Below are 23753 nucleotides of genomic sequence, written 5' to 3'. Positions count from 1 at the left end.
TTATTCTAAGTGACGACTCTGAATAAATAAAATAATCCCATTTCGATTAATGTCACTTTAATTGGAAAAACTCTCCTATCCCCGGGGAAAAAGGAGGTGTGACACGTGGGGACTTTTGTCAAGATGGAGGACCGTATGTTGGAGATAGACTTTTGTTGTTCACATGAGCTTATGTGACGACCGTTAGTTTTTAGGACAGTAATGATCCAATTTTTAGACGTCAAGGATATATTTGGTACCAAACACAAAACGGAGGATATAATTGAGCTATTTTCGATAGTTTGAGGGCAATTTTGACTATTTTTCCGTAATATTTAAGTATGTCCAAAAGCTGATGTGGCAATCGTTAGTTTTAGGGTAATAATGGTCCAATTTTTAGACGGCGAGTATAAATTTGATACCAAAAATAAACGGAGGGTATATTTAAGCTATTTTTGATAGTTTGAGGACAATTTTTAACCTTTTCCGTTTAATTTTTAACCGAGTCTCCTGAAAAGTCACTTCTTCAATCCTGCTCCGTCTCTTCTTCTTTCTCTTACCGACGTTTGCAGTCTACTGACAACAAAATGCCTCCATCTCTTCTTCTTTCTTCACATGAATCTGAATCAACCAATCTCCATGGATCGGGTGCTCAAAGGTGCGAGAATTTACGGTTCTCTCAACTTATCAAATTGTTCTATCAGGCAAGTCCCCAATACTCTAATTCTTCTTGCTCCATTTTATTTTTGTTGAGTTGCTTCCTACATTTCTTTCTTTCATAGCCGATGATTCTGTTTTCTGTTAGCATTGTATCTGAACGATGAATTTAGAACATTTTTAAAGCTGCAAAATTGGGTTTTTTTTGTACTAATGTTGAGTGAGGACCGAGGATGAATGCTTAGTTGGACTATCCTATCTAAAATCTGAAGATCCTTAAAGTTTCTGGACGTAGTTGTACTCTGATGAATTCTTGTGTTGGTTTCATGAAAATCGAAAATTTCAATGTTCAACAAATTGTTTGAACCAAAACATTCTGTCCCTGATTTTTAGAACTTCACAACGATGAAAATTTCAATGTTCAAGAAATTGTTGGGATTCTTGTGTTGTGTTATCGCTCATTTTATTTTGTCCTGCTTTTTTTTTTTTAATAAAAAAAAACAAGTATAATTTAGTCATCACTTAGTTGTACTCTGATGAATTCTTGTGTTGGTTTCATGAAAATCGAAAATTTCAATGTTCAACAAATTGTTTGAACCAAAACATTTTGTCCCTGATTTTTAGAACTTCACAACGATGAAAATTTCAATGCTCAAGAAATTGTTGGGATTCTTGTGTTGTGTTATCGCTCATTTTATTTTGTCCTGCTTTTTTTTTTTTAAATAAAAAAAACAAGTCTAATTTAGTCATCTTCCTGAAATACAAATATTTGTGGTTTAATGCTTTTTAAACAGACCCATTTGCCTAACTTTTCATTGGTACTCCAATTTGCTAGACTTTGAGAATTACATCAAATAACTGTTGTAGTATTAGTTTTATCACCTGCTCTTGCGGATCTCTTCCTTATAGATATGTTAGAATTGATTTATGCATACATGTGATTCAAAGTTATATTATTCTATTCCTTGTTGAATGAAACTGAGGGGGACTACTAAGGTTGAGGAAAACTTGGTATCCATCAGCGAGCCTAAGGTAGCAAGAAAACTTATTAATGTAAGCTGCCACATATTATTGTCTTGAATTTTGTTTGAACGTGCTCTTTTTACTTCCTAATTTATTGAGTCCGGGTTGAGTTAGTTGACCTATACTTCTTTAAATTCTTAAATTCTGTTTTCAAAAGTAATACTACATAGACCGAGTTGTGATTTTAGATGTAAAAAGTCTTTCTCTTCTTTTCTAATTTCGGTATGGGCAGAAGTTGTTCACTTTTTGCTGCTTATTGGGGAAGTGGTATGACAGTTTTGGTTTGATCATGATATAAATTTACATTTGTTTGATGTTTCAGTTAGGTTTGCTCAAGATTTATTTGGTTGAACTTCTGGTTGTTATTGCAGTTGAATGGAGGAATGTGTCATAGCGCGAAAGCACTTGGATTCACTCTTGCTGTAATTGCGTAAAAGCCGCATAGCATTCGGAGGACCGTGAAAAATACGAGTTAGTGAGTTTTCCAGTTGAAGATAGAAGTGGAAGATAGGTGAGAGTTAGTTTTTATATTGTCCATTCTTATCATGGAAGTTCTTTTGATGGATAGCAGAAGTAGTCAGACATGAATACTATCCAAGGTTAGTGCTTTTTTAACTTACCGATTTATATCATGGATGCAGTGTCATTTGCTCTATGGCCTTTCACGTGGCAACTATCTTGAGCTAACGATAGTTTTGAGTTTAACATTCTTTTAGCAGCATGGTGCTCGTAGTTACTTTATAATTGTGCATGATATTGTAAATAGTTAAGTTCAAGTTGCTGATTTCCTATGGCATCTCAAGCTAAAAATTCTATATCTTGTAGTCTATTTTTGTTGCATAAAGATGTTATACCTAGCTTTTTAAATTATTTTTCGAACTACATTCTTTAGGCACTTCCCTGTTGGAACTCTAGAGAAGGAATTTTTTTAACGGTAAGAAAAGCAAGATGACAAAAATCATAGATCCTCATAGAAGACATTTTAGAAAATACTTGCCCTAAAAAAAATAAGTAATTAATTTTCAACATTGATAATAGCCGTTTGGTAGATTATTTTTGCCCTTTGGCATTGGCAATTTTGTCAAATATTGTATCTATTGAAGCTTATAATTCCTTATGCTTACCGATATTTCGATGCAGATATTTTAGTTTCAGATTTCAAATTCAATAACATGATTTTGATACAATGAAGCTCACTTATGAGACTCAACATTTGAGCTGATGGTAATTTTATTTATCAAGTGTTTTGACAAAACTATTTATTTGTTAATTCAATGAGGTTGTGGCTGATTTGCTACACACTCTAGCAGCTATTGCTTTTCTGTAGTGATGAATTTGAGAGCTTCTTTTCTGTAGTGAGAGGAAAACATAGAATAGCCCTGAAACTAAAACAGAAGCAAAGCTTGATAAAGAGAAGATTGAAATACCTGTTGAAGAAGAGGAGACCATTGAATTGCCACCTGAAGATTGATCTTTTCACAGGGCAATGGTTTTATGACAACGTCACTCACCAAATTAACAAAGAACGTCAGCACATGTTACTTGCATGACGTTGAAGACTCTTCATGTACCAAAATTGGAGGTGACAACCCATAGACTCTTCAAGTATGAGAGTCATTTTTGAATTCTTGATTATTCAATCTTAACATGTATTGCATATATGTATGCATGTAAAGGTGAATGAATAGACTACTTGGTTTGATTTTTTTTATAAAAGGTGGAGTCAGGTTTAATTGGTTAGATGCAATTTTCAATATTATGTAAGTTGTACCTTTGGCTTGTGAGTAGGGGATAAGACGTGAACTTAAAGTCCAGATTGCATCTTGAGGCTGTTTGTTTGGTATTTTTGTTTATGAGCTATCTCAGGACCATGAATTTGTAAATTATATTTCTCTGTTTTAGGTTGCTTATTAGATTGTTGTTCAAAGTATGTTAAGCAAAAAGAAAGTGCTCTTTCCCACTATATGTAATAGGAACTTTAATTGCTTAGGAAAGATTTGGTTTTCTTTTAGATAAATTTTGACGTTAATTATTTAACCATGTTTTGACTTTCTTTTACGACCGCGCTAAGCACGAACAATTACACTTGTGTTGATATAAAGAAAATATATCAACTGTTTGAAATATACAACAAAAATGCAAGATTTTAAACTACCATGAACAAAATGATAGTCAAAAACTACGACACTAACATATCTTTCATGCTAGCTCTCGAACTCTACAGTAGCTTAGCTCCAATATCTACTCATAAAGTACAGCAGTGTAGTGTGAGTATATTGATACATTGCTCAATTAGTTCCATGGCTATCCTGCAACAAAGTAATGGCAAAGTTTTAGTCAAAATACTCACTTTACAAACGTGTACAATTACAGTATGTACAGATAGAGCATATAAAGTGATGCACCCTATCTTCACCAAGCAAGTCTCGTGCATAAAAATAATGTAAGCATGATAAAGACTCAAACTTTACATCAATATGACACCCTCCAAGTGTCCAACAGCTTGTTCACAAGTCTCATGCATGTGAAAAATACATCAAATAGCATGTGCTAACAATATTGTCATGACCCAAAATCTCAACCAAAGGGTCATGATGGCGTCTAACACCATTTGCTAGGCAAGCCAATAAATAACAAAAATAAAGACAATGTAGAATGTAAAATAACATGATATCATAAATGAAAGATAAATCTCAAAAAGATATATATATATATATATATATATATATATATATATATATATATATATATATATATAAAAACAAACGACCACCTAACACCTCCCAAAAACTGGAGTCACTGAGTACATGAGCGTCTATTGAATAACTAAATACAAAGTCTAGAATAAATAATACATTGTTCAAATCAAATAAATAGTAACAGGACTATGAGATAGGTGACTCCAAGGCTTGCGAACGAAAGTGCAGCACTACCTCGAGTCTCCTCAACCAGCAAGCTAGTCCGTCTCTGGATACCATCAATGACATATTTTTATGCTTAATGACATATTCAGTGACATATTTTTCTTCACTTTTTATGCCTATATAAAGGTCTTGTAATAGATAGGAAAATACACATAATTAAAGAAGAAAATCTCTTCCTTCTCTCTATCTCCATTTCTTGTTCATATTTTACTAAATTGCTTTTATTTCATAACAACATGTCTTGTTCATGTTTTACTAAGTTGCTTTTATTTTATAACAGACTCGAAGGACTATAATATTTTTGAATTATCTCTAAAATTCGTATTGATTGAGAAATATACTCTTTTGAAGTCAAGACAAAATTTCATGCCTGAGAGGACATGGGGGTGCGACGCATGACCAACTCCCCATAGACAAATTTTTAGGTTTTGATATAAATAGCCTCATTTCGTAATTTTGGTTCATTTTCTCCCATCTTGGAGACTTGGGAGCTCGATTTTGAGGATTTTAGAGCAAGATTAAAATTTATGATATCGGGTTAAGTAATTCTAACTCGAATTTACGATTATATCATGAATCTATTATTGATTTTAACTTTAGAAGCATGAATTAAAACTGAATATTGGGGAAACTTTAGAGATAACCTAGAAACACCTAAATAGAGATTTGAAAATGTAATTGGACTTATTTTGAAAATCTAGTATAGATTTGAAATCCTTAGCTTATGGGTCACCCGATTGTGAAGTTTATTTTGAATTTTGACTCGTTGACCTGAGGGCCAACTTTGTAATTGTACAAGAGTTGACTTTAACATTGAAGCTTTTTAAAATGATAGTACTAGCTCTCATAAACTAATTTGGACCCGTTATACATATTTTTGAATAGATTTAGGCCATTGAAAATTGTTTGAGCGGATTTGACGATTCAAGTGAAGGTTTCAAGTAAAGGTTGGATCAACAAGGTAAGTGATACTTAAACTTTTAATTTGCTTCCTTTTCCTTAAAAGCATGATATATGTGTTACTTGTATGTAATTGAACTATCTAGTTCATGTGTGTGGGAAAGCATTGAGCTAGGTTGGCTAGTTTATAAGTATCTAGAGTAGACAGTGAGGGTCCTAGCATGTGCTTTCTCATTATTTGATACTTCTAGTAGTTTCTTGACATGTTTGAGACATTTGTCAGCTGTTTAGCATAATTTATTACTTAGTTAGCTTCCAGCAGATATTTTATTACTTTGTGATACTTGTTTAGCTATTAAGTATACTTTATTACTCAGTCAGCTTTTAGTATACCTGTTTACTTCTTTGTGATACTTGATTAACTGCTTAGCATACATTATCACACAGCTAGCATCATATTTAGCTCGGGAATAATAATTTCTTTGAGCTAGTAGCATTTCATATAGCTCGGGTATGATGATGCTCTTGAGCTAGCAATTCTACTTACCGAGTAAAATCGGAGACTGGTGCACCATGCCAGGCAGGTTAGACATGCAATTCACTCTCCAAATATGGGTAGAATTATGTTCCGTTGGCGGTTTTAGTTACTGGGTAAGATGGGGGATTGGTGCACCACGCCTAACGGGTTATAGCCTGTTTGGCCAAGGTTTTTTTTTCGCCAAAAGTGATTTTGTTTTTTTGGTCGAAAGTGCTTTTTTCGAACTTAAGATGTTTGGCCAGGCTTTTTGAAGAAAAAATTACTTTTCAGTAGAAGTAGAAAAAAGTAACTTCTCCCCGGAAGCACTTTTTTGAAAAACACTTTTGAGAAAAATACATTTAGAAACACTTTTTAAAAGCTTGGCCAAACACTAATTGCTGCTCAAAAGTATTTTTCAAATTGATTAGACAAACACAAACTGCTTCTCACTAAAAGTATTTTTTTGAAAAGAACTTTTTAAAAAAAGCACTTTTCAAAATAAGCAAATTTTAAAAGTTTGGCCAAACAGGCTATTAGATATACAATACGCGCTCCGATGAGTTATGTCCCTATAGCAGTTCTACCAGTGCACCAACATGTAGTTTCATCATATTCACTTTCACTATTTGTATCCATAATCTTAGATCCAGTTGCCTTGTATATTATTTTTATACTTGTACTACTTTATATTAAGTATTAATGCACTACCAGCGATTTCTACAGACTTATTCCAGGGGTAAGCTAAGAAAACGAGTCGATGATCTTGTCTTTTAGACTTACAGTTACTCTAGCTTTTCTCTAGTCTTTCCAGTTGAGGTGAGCCACCAGCCCACCACTAGTTCCTGGAGGCAACTCTATCTTCTAGTAGACTTGGAACATTCTTTATTTTGAGCAGCAACTCGTATTAGTTGTATTCAGATTTAGTAGCTCCATGACTTAGTCTTTTCAGTGAATTAATGGGATGTTGTTTAAATTTTTAATTATGCTTCCGCGCTTTATCTGTATTAGACAGTTGAATAGTATTTCTCTTTATCTTTTCGATGTTTCCGCTTGTTCTAACTTAGAGGGTTCGCCCGATGGGTAGTGGCTCGTTGGATGCCCTATCACGACTTAAATGCCAATTTGGATCGTGATAAAGTTAGGAAATTTTTAATTTTATATGCTTGATTTTAGTGTTTTTTGGTTAAAAATACGAAACCATTCAGTTAAGGGACAGCTATCTTAATGTGTTAATATTATGTTATTTAAATTGATATTGTATCGAGTGTAACAGCTCAAAGTTTGGCCTTAGATTCACATGTAAAGTCATATTTTTTCTTCATATTTCTGTCTAAATTGAAACTTTAGCAATCAATGGCATCAAGCCGTTGCTTCGTGCCAATGCTTCCCAATTAGAAACCTCACCTATGGAAGATACTGCTTTTACCAAACCTTTGAGATGCACACATTAGAAGATGGAATGAAAGAAAAACAGATTTGACTAATGGAACTCCTGACGTCGGAGACACCGGATCAACAATATCCTTCAACTTATTAGGACTCTATATAAGTAACAGAGTTTATAGACTTCAAGTAGAAGCAAAAACAAAAACAAGATAGAATTCTTCATCAAGGGTTGACTCATATCCTACTGGTGAAACTAGATACCACCCTACGCCTACAGATACAAATTTGATTGTCATCAAGCCCTTGCTTTTCCTTTCTCCTACTGCGCGAACCTCAACAACCCCCAAAAAACACATTTATAAGAAAAAGAACTTTTTCTGATGCAAGATTTACCATAATAAAAAATAAAATAAAATAAAATAACTGAAAACAAATTAAGGCCGACTTGTTGAATAGGTTGGGAGTACAACCGGGTTAACCATGTTGGCAGTGCGATCAGGGTGCTTGTTGGATGCCAATCCAGCATTCGAGGTGTCACTAATTATCAAAAGACATTTCTTTCTTCTCATCTAATTAAATTAGTTTGCTCAACTGGTCACTGAAAACCGAAATGTTCTCATAATACCTTTATACCCTTGCAATAGAATTACAAAATTATTCCTCTACAAGAGACCACAACAGATTGGCACTGATCAAAGAGTAATGACTAATTCATATACAGCTGAAAAACTATAGTTAAGTTACAACAATTAAATAAACTAATGCGTAAAGTTACAACAATCAAATAAGCTAATATATTAAACCTATAAAATGTTACTACAAACCACTTAATGTTGTAGGCTTCTTCTTCAGGTACTCAAACAACTTGATAAGAGCGAAAATTTTCTAGCCCATTTATCCATATAGCCACCTCTGAGTGCCTTCATTATCTTCACTTACAGTAACAAACTTTGTTGAGGCAGAGAAGCAACCTGCTCAAGACATAATGTTTGATCTCCGATAGCCTCTTGAATCTTAGAGACTGCTCAATTCATGTTCAAAATAAGCTGTTGAAACCTCTCCTTGTAAAACTGCAGAAATTGCCTGAAGGTTCGGCTAAAGTCACTTTCTTGTGGACAGTTCTTGGATCGAGCGGAAGCATGACACTCTATTTTATACACACAAGAATCAAGCCAATGGGATCACAGAAATGGTTGCAGGATTCCTGCTAGTTGCAACACATCTGAACCTCACTTACAGCCCTCTTATTTTACAATCCGGTCAACCATTCTAGTTTAGTGATGCACTCATCAGGTGACAATCCATGGCCCAACTTTGCACTCATGGAGCTTTCTTCTTTATGAGCCTAATTTGAACCTGATACCTCTAAACCAGGGTAAAAATAGTCACCACCATGATCAGGTTGTGGCAAGCAGCAGTGTATTTGAACTTGCACAAGTGAGACAGCGTATGGAGGTTGATCAACTGGAAGCTTCAAGCTTGCCTTTTAATGGTCCACACTACCAACTCTAAAAGAAAATGTCTGCTGTCCATCCTCAACGACGCTTTGATCTCCTGCGTTTACCAAGAAGTTTCAGCATGTTGTCGGTGACATCAGGCGGAGATTTATCATCTTCATCATGATTCTTCTCAGAAGTTTGAGTTAACCATGCTAGTGCCTCTATTGCAGCATCCTTTTCTGCAAGAGCTTTGTTTCTCTTTGGTTTACCTACAAATTGCATTCCCTTGAACTCTACAAGTGCCCTAAATTCATTTGTTTTTAGATGCTTTGTTTTGTACTTGGGAGGGGAGTGACCTGCCCTCATCATTAGGGTTTGCAGCAAACTCTTTGGGTTTGTCCCATCCCTTGTAAATCTATCAGTGTCTTTAGAATCTTTAGGCCTCTTGTTTTCACGACCAAACACAAACTTTCCCTCACACTGATCTCCTGAAACCAGTTCCTGAACAGCAAGCATAAGGTATTTGCCTTCCTTGTGGATGTCAACCTCAGGATCTTGAAGCTGCATCATCCAAGAATCAGTGAAACTCTTTTTCTTTTTAACAAGTAATCCAAAAACTAGTTAATAGCAGAGGCTCCAAAAACTCCAGGACTATTATCAAAGAAAAACATGGGATTGTCATACTGAACCTTCGAGGAATGGAATTTTGCTACTTCCATACTGCTGAGGATGACATACAAGGCTGAGAAATTTGAAGTGTACTAAAGCCTTATTGGCAAATGGCTTTTCAATGGAGAAAGACTAAGGAGTAGAGGTACGGTCAGACAGATGTTAACTTAAACAGCAGAAGCGTCCTATGGTGAGACATTAATATGTCTAGGAGGAATTCTGACGTGTTAATAATCAAACATCAAACATATTTGCTCCAGAAACTACTTTGCGGATGAGCTTTTCTGTCTGACTTCCCAGATCTTTATATCAGTACACCATGGATAAGCACGTTTTATTAGAAAATTTAAGGAAATGGGAGGATCATCCTACTGAAAACATGGTCCTGAAGCTCCACGTCATACCTGCTGGAAGAAGTATTAATTCTTTATCCCTGATATGACCAAAATTATTCTCTTGCTTGTAGGTAAAATATTAATGACAATGGCCTTTCTTGTCCTTTAACACTTTGTACAGTCTTGTATTGGTGAATTAGAAGTGCAGAAGGGAAAGAAAAGGAATGTTTGGATGATCCAGAGCTCTAATTTCAAATTTCTGTCGACTCATCCCCTCATTTGGAATTACCTCACCTTCAGGAAGCATAGGAGCAGGGTTTGTATTAGCTTCGGCATTTGTTTTCGACATTGAGAAAATGCAATAAGGATCAATTGGAAAGAAAGATCACAGCCAGTGAGTCTTTTTATTCCTTTAATTGTGGATGTAATTCCAAATCACTTTTCTAGACTTCAAATACACAAAAGGAAAACGTCTCTAACTTTCAGGTCCTAGATTTTTTATTTTAGTATTTTGATAACTAAAAAACCCCCAAGGGCCAATGGCGCACGGGTCAAAACTCGGGGTAATGTGCTCACCCCTCTAGCTTTCTTCACTTAAAAACCAGACTTTTGTCTGCGGCAGGGTTCGAACCCGTAACGTGTGCCTAACCCACATATCAGGCATTGCACTCTTACCCCTAGATCAAAGCCATGGGGGCAACTTTCTGGTCCTAAAATTCAGACTCACATATAAAGCATTGCACTCTTACCCCTAGATCAGTGTTGACCACCTCCCAGGAATGAGTGAAAAAGCCATGGAGGAGCCAACAGGGCCAGGAGCTTTGTCACTAGCACATGCTTGAACACTGCTCCAAATTTCTTGAGCTTCAAAATGGACTTTTGTAGCATATGATTTTCTCCTGCGGTGATTGTGGGGCATACTCCGAGGTTGCTTTGAGGTCTCCTGTAACGACCTGACTGGTCGTTTTGAGTTCTCGCATTCCTTTCTGTGATTTGAGACTTTGGGTAGTTTCATATGATGTATTATAACTTGCGAGTATGGTTGGTTTTGATTTCCGAGACGTTCGGGAGTGATTTAGAAGAGTAATTCTTATTATGGAAGCTTTAAGTTGGAAGAGTTGCCCAAGGTCTGTCTTTTGAGTAAACGGACTCGGAATCGGATTTTGATGGTTCCGATATGTTCGTATGATGATTTTGCACTTGTACATATATGTTCGGATTTAGTTTCGGAGGTTCCTAGAAGAATTCGACACTATTTATCGAAATTTGGCAATTTGAAGAACTTAAGAGTTCATAAGTTAGACCAATAGTTGACTTTGATGATATTGGACTCCGATTGATGTTCTGGGATTTTGGATAGGTCCATATAGTTGAATTGAATTTGTGTGCTAAGTTTGGAAGTAATCCGAAGTGTCTAAATGTGATACGGACACTCTTTTGAAAGAATGAAGATTTAACTTAAAATAAATTTTATTCGGTTTGTGCCTCGATTCTTTATTGTGATGTTCCCTTGGGTGTTTTGAGCCTTTGGACAAGTCTAAATAAAGTATTTGGACTTGAAGGAATGATTGGATAGTGTCACGAGGGGCTCGAGTAAATTTCGACGCATTTGGAGCAAGTTTTGAAAGACTTGAAATGCTAAAACTGCAATTTTCTGCACTTAACCTGATTTTGCAAGAGATCTGTTCAAAATCTATAAAGAATTGGGTGAAGATGCCTTGATGAAAGTTGTAGCCCTTTGAATCTAGTTTCCAGAAACTCAAAACGTTCATCATTACGACATCTGTACAAAAAGTTATAACTGTTTTAGTGAAGGAGGGGCAATACTGTCATTTTTTAGAAAAATTCTGCACTTGTATATTTAAACTCATTTAGTACTTGAACTTCATTTTGGGAGCTAGAGAGCTTGGACTGAGGTGATTTGTTTAACTTCCTTAGATGATGTTTCGCTAGATTTGAGCTGGTTGGAGGTGATTTCAAAAGGAAAACGATTTTGGAAGATTGATCTGACTTTCAAAAGGTAAGTGTCTTGCCTAGCTTTGGTTTGAGAGAATTTTTCCTAATAAATAATATTGTTTGTTACATGTAGGGGTGATGTATATGCGAGGAGACAAGCATATACGCATGTGCCATGGTTATTCATGCTCGGAGTAGAATCTAGATTACTAAGCCTTGTTTGATTGTGTGTTCTATCTGTTTTATGTTTTACTCGATTGAATGACTACGTGAGCAAAATAAGCCATGCTAGAGATAATGTATAGGTTAATGATACCTTATTTTGGGAATGATGAGCTATTCTTGAGATTGTTGATGTACTTGATTTGGCCGTATGACTACGTATATTATGAGCACATATTCGTACTTGTTATTCTTGTGATATGTCTTAAACTGTTGTATGACTACTTGAGTTCCCTTATTCATATTAGAGATAATATTTAGACCTTTGATGCTTAATTGGACATAATGATCATTTGGTGAATAGATTACATGTTGGAGTTGTAGTCATACAGTATATACATGCATATATCATGCATAGAGATCATCTTTTATTCATATGCACACACCCATGCATATGGTTCTATGATATATACTGAGGTTATGGCATGTGAGTTGTCCGTGCAGTTGAGATGATTGTGGCACGAGGTTTCTACTGTGCGGTTATTAGTGATATTATTATTATTGTGGCACGAGGTTTCTACCGTGCAGCGTGGACTAGGTGGTATTTGGGTCGTGACAAGTTGGTATCAGAGCTCTAGATTCATAGGTTCTACGAGTCATGAGCAAATGTCTAGTAGGTTCTTGTGGATCGGTATAATGCCATCTATATTTATCTTCAAGAGGCTACAGAGCATCTAGGAAACTTCCCTTTCTTTCTTTCCTTATCACTTTATTTCAGCTAGAAGCCTATATCTTCCATTTCTTTCCAATCATTTGCATGTGATGTCGAGTACTCGGTATCAATTGTGCACTGACAACTGGTGATGTCGTGGATGGGGTACGAGATGTTTTTCTGTGTTGTAAGGTAGGTCAGTCTAAAGGACTTGAGGCCAGGTTTAGGTCGCAACTTTGGCTCGGCAGATTCAGTTGTGTAAGTATGTGATTTTGGACTCTTACGTCCGGTTGTGTCCCTAGAGGTGGGTTTGATGGCTCAGTGAGTGGCAAGATAGCTATATGATGAGTATTATGTGACTGAAGACTACGCTCAGATAGTTTGGATGTGACGAGAAGGATTTGCTTAGAATGCATAATTGAATATGGATGTTTGATTATATCTTGATGTACAATACAGTCTTGAGTTGTAAGTGTGTTGAGTTGTTCATTTGTAAAATGAAGTAGATTCTTATATCCTGTTGATGAGTGTAGCCTCGGAAGGATCAATTGATTGCATAGTGGTTGTAACCATGGTAAGGTCATATGAAGATGTCGAATTGAGGTTAAACAGGTGGGTTATCTCCTGTGAGAAAGTTATGAAGAGTTTTCCTTCTATCCAGTGGAATACATGTACCACAATTAGAGTTCGGATCGCTTGAGGAAGTTGGCACGACCGTCACGAGGATAAGTAAGCATTGGCACATAATATGGAATGTGTTATGACTGGTGCTACATGAGCTTATGAGGAATTCTGAACAAGAGTGCGAGATCACAGTAGTTAAGGAGAAAGGTTATTGTGGATTATCGGATGATGTGATTATGGCTTCAAGCCTAGTGGGAGAGTCTATCACCGACGATTGGATCATATGGGCATGTGGTGTTATAGTTCCTAGACTGAGGTATGCGTGTGGATTAGTTGTGACATAAGAGGATGACATCAAGGATGATTTGGACAAGGAATTTGCTGGATGCATGATGTACTATACATTATTGATATATAGAGATTGTGGAATGCGTCAGGTGTGATATTCATTGTGGATGTAGCATGCAAGGGGAGAGGATTTACTCGATTGCCTAAGGATGAGGTTGCTTCTTAGAGTATTTATGCGCTAACAGAGCACAAGTCGTTCGATGCGTATTGACTATGCATCGGGGATTCGAGCAAAGTGGATGACTCGCGAGAATGGTTCTAGTAGGTTTAAGTTCCAGAATGTGGTACTTAAGGATTTGCCGAATTTCGTTGTGTGGCTAAAGTTTGAGATCTGCATTGGATTGCGCCCGAGACTTGCAGTATTTCTATATCATTATTGATTCCACATTGCAGTATTAGGGAGATGAAAGGAACAGCTTCAGATTCATTAAAGGACTTCTTAAATCAAACATTTCAGTTTGAGGTACTTTTGGGAGCATGAAAAAGGAATAAAGTGGCCTACGAATCTAAAGATGACGTGGTTTCGTGTTGGTCGCCTAGTATGAGTGTAGGCATTTGAATCTAGTTTCCAGAAATTCAAGCTGTTCATCATTACGACATTTGTACAAAAAGTTATGACTGTTTTAGCGAAGGAGGCGCAATACTGTCATTTCTGAGAAAACTTTTTGCACTTGTATATTTAACCCCATTAAGTACTTGGACTTCATTTTTATCATTTTGGGAGCTAGAGACTTGGATTCAGGTAATATTTTAGGGGATTTTCATCTACTTCATTGGGATAAATAAACCTAACTCGAATTTATGATTATTACACGAACCTATGATTAGATCACCATTAAAACATGAAATTTCAAAGTAAAATTAGGGGTTTTATCTACAACTTAACAATGTATTTTGGGGATTTAATCACCGATTTGAACCCGGATTTGGAAACTTATTATATATTTGGACTCGACAGGTTATGGGTCATCAGGATTTGGTATTGATTTCGGATTTTGGGCATGCAAGCCCGGGTTGACTTTTGTTGACTTTTTGAAATTCTTCGAAGATTGAAGTTTTATTGATTGGGATTGCTTCCTATAACATTATTTTACTTCCTTGGAAGATGTTTGGCTAGATTTAAGCCGGTTGGAGGTGATTTCTAAAGGAAAAATAATTTTCGCAGATTAATTTGACTTGCAAAAGGTAAGTGTCTTGCCTAACTTTGGTTTGAGAGAGTTTTTCCTAATAAATAATATTGTTTGTTACATTTGGGGATGAAGTATATGCGAGGTGACAGGCGTATATGCACATGCCATGGTTATTCATGCTCGGGGTAGGATCTAGATTACTTTATGCCTTGTTTGGTTGTGTTCTACCTGTTTTATGTTTTATTCGATTGAATGAGCATAATAAACCATGCTTGAGATAATGTTTAGGTTAATGATACCTTTTTGGGCATGATGAGCTATTCTTGAGATTGTTGATGCACTTGATTTGGTCATAGTCATACGTATAGTATGAACACACATCCGTACTTGTTATTCTTATGATATGCCTTAAATTGTTGTATGACTACTTGAGTTCCTTTATTCATGTTAGAGATCATGTTTAGACCTTTGATGCGTGATATTGTTATTGTTGTGGCACGAGGTATCTGTCGTGCAGCGTGTGAATATGGATCTATTCCCTTAGGGTCGGCCTCTCATGTTTCTCTCTTGATGGCGTACACGCTGGTTGTGAGAAACCAACGAGTTTATGGTTGATTGTGATGTGGGATCTGATGTGATGAGTTATTGAGCATAAAGGTGGAAGTTTTGACCATTCAAGTGAATCCTTTGTGCATATTCATGCATTGTACATGTTCTATGCATGCATATCTTCTGCATATAATAGTTGATGCATTTTACATGTGCATGAAACTTGTTAAGAGTTGTTGGACACTTGGAAGGTGTCCGATTGAGGTAGAGGGAGAGTCGTCATCATACATTGACATGTTGGAATCATGTAAAGATTTTCATATAAATGCTCATTTGAAAATTGATATGGAATTAGATCATTGTCATGTATAGACATTTAACACTCATGTAGAAGTATTTTTGTAAATACTGTGCATATCTCTTTTGTATACGAAATTAGTGCAAGTTGTATTTGCTTTGACCTGTTTAATTGGAAAAGCATGTTTTTTACCTCTTCTTCAATTGTGCACCTTTATTATTGATATCCGTTGTTCTACGATTGTTTCCTTGGATACGTCTCTGTATTATATATGCAATTAAGCTGCACAGGTTATATAAAGTGAGTATCTTTTCACTTAAAGTCCTCATCACCACTTCAGTGAGGTTATTCTTGATACTTACTTAGTACATTGGGTGGGTTGTACTCATACTACACTTCTGCACCTTGCATGGGGATTGTGGAGCTAAGCTATTATGGATGACGAAGGCTAGCATTGAAGATGTACCAGCGTTCCACTTACAAGCTACCACTTTGTTCATGGTAGTTTAGGATTTATATTTCTATTATGTAAATTTCAAACAGATGATGTAATCCCAATCTCAGAGTTAATAAAGACAAGTATGGATGGATTTTGCTATAAAGTTAAAAGAGAGACTTCACAGTTGTATTCTTATTCTTATTCTTAGTCTCTCATGACTTGTACTACCAGTATTTGGAATAGTTGTGTTGGTTACTGCAATCATATTTATTATCTATTGATATTTTTCTGTTCGAGCTGTGTTATATGTTGTTTGGCTTATCTAGCAGGTTGGTTCGGTACCATCGACTAGGTGGGATTTGGGTCGTGACATCTCCATTATTCCGATTTTGCATACAAGCTTTGATAGAATGTTACAATCTCTTTTTTTTATACCAGCAGGGTTCCTCAAAAATTGTCCTTATATTTCTAGCCGATCAATGTTGTTTTGCCTCCTATGAGCATTAGTTGTTCTTTGAAAGAACTTAGTGTTCTTATTTCATTGTTTCAACCATGTTGCCCTGGATCTCTGCCTCCATCTAAGTTGCTCTGACACGGCAGTTTAGGTGCTGCACCCGTGTCGAAACGACAATAGTATAGGTGTGGGTATGGGATCCGTACCGAATCTGGTCAAACAATTTAGAGTACTTTGACCATGATGGACGAAAAAATTTGAAACGAGATACAATTTGATTCCCGAATTCAGAACCAAAACTAGGGTAAATTTGAAGAAAATATCATGACCTTATCTAGAAAATCAATCTTTTACTTATCTACAACTTGAGAATAAAAAAGAAATTCATACGCAAGTATTCCACAAAATTTCTCATAATTTAGAGATATTTTTATTTTTTTGAATTATTTTAAGTCGGATCATCACACTTGTTTCCATACTAGAATCTGTATCCTCGAATCTTAGAATTTACATCTTGAAGGATCTGATCTCTAGATTCGCATCCGTGTCGGACACCCGCACCCGTGTCCGAACAACTTAGGCCTTCATGCCACCTCTTCAAGCCTAGCTATTTCCTCAAACTCCACAGAAAGTGTAGGTTTAGTGAGTATTTCCTCCTCATTTCAGTTCCTTCGATCATGAATATCATCTAGCTCAGACAATTGAGTGATAATGCTAAGTTTCCGCATCTCCGGGTTCACTTGAATAGTTTTCCTCCAATTTCTAAGTTTGTCTTTCAAGGCTTTCAGTTTGAAGGCTAGAATGTAGTTAGGTCTTCCTTCACAAGTAATTGAGTTCCACGGTCTTTAACTCTGTCTTTGAATCCCTCTGCCTTCAACCGCTAATTTTCAAATTTGAAATAAGATTTAATTGGCTCCTAGTTCCCATATTGCAGTAAAAATGGGGTGTGATCAGAAGTCACTCTGTGAAGAGTTGATTGTTTTATGTTTCTAAAGCCCTCATCCCAATCTTCAAAATCAAGAATCTGTCTAGTCTAGCTACAATATTATGTCTGACTCCTCTCCTCCAAGTGAATCTTCCTCCAAACAATTGTAAGTCCACCATGCCCATATCTTCAACGAATTCAGAGAAATCATTCATTGATCTAGTGAATATGGTACAATCTTTTTTTCTGAGGGGAATCGAACTGTGTTGAAACCCCCACAAATGACCCGAGGGCCAGAGAACAAGCCCCTAGTTGCACCAACTTCCGACCAAACCTCCTCTCTTCCCGTCTATTATTTGGAGCATAAATACTGGTTAAGTGCCAGGTGAAATCCTGAGTTCTCCCCGTGAATCTGCAAGAAATAGAAAAGGATCCCAAGCTGCTCACTTCACCATCCAAATCCTGTTATCCCACATAATTAAGATGCCTCCCCTGGTTCCACTAGCTTCCAACTGTGCAAATTTCCCCCTTCTGTTTGCCCAAAGATCTTTTACAATTCCCTTGATATCTCCTTCTATTTTGGATTCTTGAAAGCAATATAATATATATCAGCTTTGCAGGTGTTGATGCAACTCTTGATCATTCTTCTCTTCCTTGCCCTGTTGAAACCTCTTGCATTCCATAATACGAAAATTTTATTGATTAGGAAACCCCCCCCCCCCCCTGTTGGTGCCATTGCTTTGAAAGGTAATCCCTATATCCAAACTCTTGAGCTCTTTAGAACCCTTAATTGTTGGAGTTGATTCCGCCACCAATTCTGTGTCGCCCTTGTTTGTTTGCCTCTTGTGATCGATCTTCATGAATAACTGTAGAGCCTCCTTTTCACATCCTTCGAAATCTACACCAAATTCTTTGCTTAGTCTAATGATGTTCTAGTGTATCCAAATAAGAGTGTCGAATTCAGGGTCCTTCTCAACTTCTCGATTTTGAACATTCAATCGTTCTACCTCTTCAATTGCCCAGGTCATTTTTTCCCTCTTACGATGATTTGCATGTTGTTAGAATTCTGTATGTCGATCGAGGAACTTGTTATTTCTTTGGCAGAACTCATGTTGTCTTCTTCGCTGCATGAATTATTTTAGGTTTCTATGTTTCTCTCTTCTTCTGGTGTTATGATCGTGTTCTCCAGGTTTGGTACTGTATGGTGGGTTGCGTCTTGTCGAAAGATTGGAGAAGGAAGTTAGCAACTATTTCTTCAACCAGTAGGTCAGTCCTTGTGTCTGATTTTAAACCTTTAGTTGACTTGTCCTCCGTGAGACTTTGGGCCAAAAGGTCTGGGCCCAAATTCTTTTTTAATTTGAACTGAGGCCTTGTAATTAACGGATGAGTAGAGGGCTAGCCTCCTCACACGTGACCTTTATAGCATTAGACGTAGAATGTACTTCCTTGGAACAACTCACGTGCCCCATCCCATCGCTGAAATCTTGAGCCCATCCCCCTGTTTTTGTAGGCTACCCTATTAACAGGTCCAAATCTTTCTCCAAATTGCCATTGCGGAACAAAATCTCACAGGAGCTTCGCACCAAATATGAATCAAGTAGATAATCCTTGCTTTCTCTATGTAAACCATCTTCGGAATTAAATTTCCATTCCCTTTCACCAACAACCTTGTCCATTTCAGATGATTTCTGAGTTATGTTTCTTCTTTCAGTCTAAATCCAACCGCCACAAAAGTCTCTCACTTCTCTAAAAACTTTCTGAGACAATAGATGTAATGGCAGCCCCACTAGTCTGATCCAGGTTTTGCCAATGTCATCAGATCTTGAGATGGAGCCCACCATTGGAGACCACCATTAAAGGAGAAACTTGTGAAGTTTCCCGTACCAGTTTTTTGTTCAGTTTCTTCACAAGTTTTCAGGGTAGACCACTTTCCTTCCTGCTCTCCACCCCCCACCCCGAAAAAAACCCACCCAAAAAAGATAGTCGTCAAAGTTAATTAGATAACCAATAAACAAACCTCAAACATTAAATTGCTTTACACAAATTAGTATTACTAAGGTTATAACTATCAAACAAGTCATTTGGTCAATCTCCTTAATACAGTAATTACTGTAAGAATTCGAATTGAGAGTACTTTTTGAGTTCTAGACTATCTTAAAGGTAAATGTTAGATAGTTATGAATAATATGTAATTAGTCCTAGTCCCACATAGAATAGGAGTAGGATATCTGTTGTATAAATAGGGCTCATTGTAATTGAATAGATCAATAATATATTTTTCTCTCATGCTTTCTCACATGGTATCAGAGCAATCATGAGAGATTTATTGTTGTGCATAAATTCCAGCGACTCCAGGAAGAGAAATTAGTCAACCGGAAGTCTTTTTCCGGCAACACAGGTCTGCCGCAAGAAAAAACTACTATTCGTCAGTATTGTGCAAAAACCAACACCACCACGAAGTAGATCAGCCTCCGGCGACCAACTCATAAAAAAATCTCCGGCAGAACACCCTCTAAGTACCCTCACGCGCCGCCCAAAGAAAATTTTTCACCGAGGTTCAGACGTCACGCGCCGGCAGTTTTTGGCCACTTTTTGGAAAAGTTTCTCCGGCAGAACACCCTTCACGCACCCTCACGCGCCGACCACTTTTTGTTTTTCCGACGACTGTTTCTCCAGAATCAAGTGGTTTCCGAATTCCGGCCTTTTCTCTTCACTTTTCTGGAGAGATTATTGTTGTTCGTACTTGTCTTTGATATTTGGTACAACCATGTCTCTTGGATTTGATGTATTTGGTTCTAAAAATATGGGTTATGGAAATTCAAGCTTCATGATTACTTTAGAGCTCTTAATGGTAAGTTCAAATTATTTAGCTTGGGATTCCTCTGTTTAATTGTGGTGCAAAGGTCAAGGTGTTCAAGATCACTTAACCAAAAAGGCTAGTGAGGGAGATTAAAAAGCCAAACCACTTTGGGAAAAAATCAATGCTCAATTATGTAGTATCTTGTGGCAATCTATTGATTCCAAGTTGATGTCCTTGTTTCGTCCATTCCAGACATGTCATTTAGTTTGGGAAAAGGCTCACACTTTATATACTAATTACATATCTCGTTTCTATGATGTGATATCGCGAATAACAAACTTGAAAAAACAGGAATTGGATATGTCTACTTACTTGGGACAAGTACAGGCAGTCATGGAGGAATTTGAGAAGTTAATGCCAGTTTCTAGTTCTTCCACTCGCTGGACTTCCTAATGACCTTGATTCAGTACATGACCAGATTTTGGCTAGTTCGACCGTCCCTACAGTTGATGAATTATTCTCTCGATTACTCCGTCTTGCTGCAGCACCAAGTCACCCATTGATCTCATCACAGACAGTTGACTCCTCTGTTCTCGCATCCTAGACAGTGGAAATCAGGCATCTCAAACTATGGAGAATAGACGAAGAGGAGGTCGTTTTGGAAGATCTCGACCCAAGTGTCCTTATTGTAATAAACTTGGATACACTTGTGAAGTGTGCTATTATTTACATGGTCGACCACCAAGAAATACTCACGTTGCTAAGATCGAGACTACAAGTAAACATGGATTTTCTTTATTTAAAGGGGAATATAATGAGTTCCTTCAGTATCGAGCAAGTAAACAGGACATCTCCACAAGTAGCCTCGGCTGCTCAAACTAATACTTCTGTTGCAGGTAATTCTTTTGCTTGTGTTTCCTAGTCTAGTACTCTTAGACTTTGGGTCATGGACTTAGGCGCTTCTGACCATACCTCTAGCAATAAATCACTTTTGTCGAATATTGTATATTCACAGTCTTTTCCCATTGTTACTTTAGCCAATGGGTTCTAGACAAAAACAAAAGGAGCTGGACAAGCTAATCCCCTATCTTCTGTCACTCTATATTCCGTCCTTTATGTCCCTAGATGTCCTTTTAGTCTTGCATCTGTTAGTCGTTTGACTTATGCCCTCCATTGTGGTATATATTTAATTGATGATTCTTTTATTATGCAGGACCACAATACGGGATAGACGATTGGCATATGGCGTGAATCACAAGCCTTGTACTACCTTAACTCACTCAACCCCTACACAGCATGTCCAGTTACAGATCCTCCAGAACTAATTCACAGACGTTTAGGACATCCGAGTTTATCCAATCCTCAGAAGATGGTGCCTAGTTTGTCTACCTTAGATTGTGAGTCGTGTCAGCTTGGAAAACATACCCGAACCACCTTTCCGCGTAGTGTTGAGAATCATGCAGAGTCTGTTTTCTCTTTAGTTCATGTTGATATATGGGGTCCTAGTAGAGTCAATTCGTTCTCTTGGCTTTTCTTAATGAAAGAACGTTCTAAGTTATTTTCTATATTCTAGAGTTTTTGTGCTGAAATAAAAAATCAATCTGGTGTTTCTATTCGCATTTTTCCCAGTGAAAATGCCTTAGAATATTTATCCTCTCAGTTTCAGTAATTTATGACTTCTCAATGAATTATTTATCAGACATCTTGTCCTTATACCCCTCAGCAGAATGGGGTTGCAGAGAAAAAGAATAGGCATCTCATTGAGACTGCTGGCACACTTCTTATTGAGTCTCATGTTCCGATGCATTTTTTTGGGCGACGCAGTTCTCACAACTTATTATTTGATTAATCGAATGCCTTCATCCCCATCCAGAATCAGATTCCGTATTCAATATTGTTTCCGCAGTCATCCTTATACTCTCTTCCCCCTCGTGTTTTTGGGAGCACATGTTTCGTTCATAACTTAGCCCCTGGTAAATAAGTTAGCTTCCCATGCTAACAAGTGTGTCAAAAGCGATATCGTTGCTACTCAACTGATCTTCGTAGGTACCTTATGTCAGATGATGTCACACATCATTTTTTGAGTCTAGATCCTATTTTACTGCTTCCGACCACCTTGATATCTCTGAGGTCTTATCTATATCAACTTTTGAGGAGATAACAACAGCTCCGCCTATACCCTCAACCACAGAAGTCTTACCCATACCAACCGTTGAGGAATCTAGTATTGCTCCTCCAAGATCCCTAGCTACAGGAACACCACTCTTGACTTATCGCCGTCGCCCGCGCCCAGCATCAGGCCGGGCTGATTCACGTCTTGCACCTAACTCTGCTCCTACTGCGGACTTGTCTCCTCCTAGTCCACCGATTGCACTTCGGAAAGGTATACGGTCCACACTTAATCCTAATCCACATTATGTAGGTTTAAGTTATTCGTCTGTCATCACCCCATTATGCGTTTGTATCATCTTTGTCCTTTGTTTCCATCCCTAAGTCTACAGGTGAAGCACTATCTCATCTAGGATGGCGACATGTTATGATTGACGAGATGTCTGCTTTACATACGAGTGGTACTTGGGAGCTTGTTCCTCTTCCTTCAGGTAAATCTACTATTGGTTGTCGTTGGGTGTATGCAGTCAAAGTTGGTCCCAACGGCCAGGTTGATCAACTTAAGGCTCGTCTTGTTGCCAAAGGGTATACTCAGATATTTGGGCTCGACTATAGTGATACTTTCTCTCCCGTGGCTAAAATAGCATCAATCCGCCTTAATCTATCCATAAATGTTATTTTCCATTGGCCTCTCTATCAGTTGGACATTAAGAATGTTTTTCTGCACGGTGACCTTGAGGATGAAGTTTATAACTATATATGGAACAACCACCCGGTTTTGTTGCTCAGGGGGAGTGTAGTGGCCTTGTATGTCGATTGCGCCAGCACTTTCAGACTAAGGATCTACGCAAATTAAAGTATTTTCTGGGTATTGAAGTCGCTCAGGTATTGTGATCTCACAATGAATGTATGCCTTGGACATTCTTGAGGAGACAGGAATGACAGGTTGTAGACCTGTTGACACTCTTATGGATCCGAATTCTAAATTTCTGCCAGGACAGGTAGAGCCGCTTAGCGATCCTGCAAGATATAGATGGCTGGTTGGTAAATTGAATTACCTCACAGTGACTAGACCTGGCATTTCCTTTCTTGTGAGTGCTGTGAGTCAGTTTATAGTTCTCCTTATGATAGTCATTGGGATGCAGTTGTCCGCATTCTTCAATATATAAAATCAGATCCGGGCAAAGGATTATTGTTTGAGAATCGAGGCCATGAGCAGATTGTTGGATACTCAAATGCTGATTGGGCAGGATCACCTTCGGATAGACGTTCTATGTTTGGATAGTGTTTTAGTAGGAAGTAATTTGGTATCTTAGAAGAGCAAGAAACAAAATATGGTTGCTCGGTCTAGCATAGAAGCAGAATATCAAGAAATGGCTATGGCAACGTGTGAGCTAGTTTGGATCAAACAGTTGCTC

The 23753-nt window shown here is 37.3% G+C and overlaps 1 protein-coding gene and 1 long non-coding RNA gene across 3 annotated transcripts in view; one reads left to right on the top strand and one right to left on the bottom strand.

The window, feature by feature from the left end:
- Positions 1-534: 534 nt before the first annotated feature.
- Positions 535-3510, top strand: LOC104113468 (uncharacterized). Its single transcript, XR_001972727.3, has 4 exons — positions 535-683; positions 2031-2258; positions 2800-2883; positions 3016-3510. It is a non-coding gene; the product is annotated as an uncharacterized lncRNA (long non-coding RNA).
- A 4475-nt stretch (positions 3511-7985) lies between these two features.
- Positions 7986-23753, bottom strand: part of LOC104118251 (DExH-box ATP-dependent RNA helicase DExH3) — a 52002-nt gene continuing 36234 nt past the window's right edge. For both annotated transcript variants that reach the window (XM_009629460.4, XM_070191203.1), the window contains exon 19: positions 7986-9386. In XM_009629460.4, coding sequence (XP_009627755.1) covers positions 8922-9386 — 465 coding nt within the window. In that variant the 3' untranslated portion in view covers positions 7986-8921. The remainder of the gene's footprint in view (positions 9387-23753) is intronic.

Source organism: Nicotiana tomentosiformis, chromosome 1 (genome assembly GCF_000390325.3).
Source record: "Nicotiana tomentosiformis chromosome 1, ASM39032v3, whole genome shotgun sequence".
NCBI classification, from domain to species: domain Eukaryota; kingdom Viridiplantae; phylum Streptophyta; class Magnoliopsida; order Solanales; family Solanaceae; genus Nicotiana; species Nicotiana tomentosiformis.
Note: the sequence above shows the minus strand (reverse complement) of the source record. Positions and strands in the feature narration are given on the sequence as shown.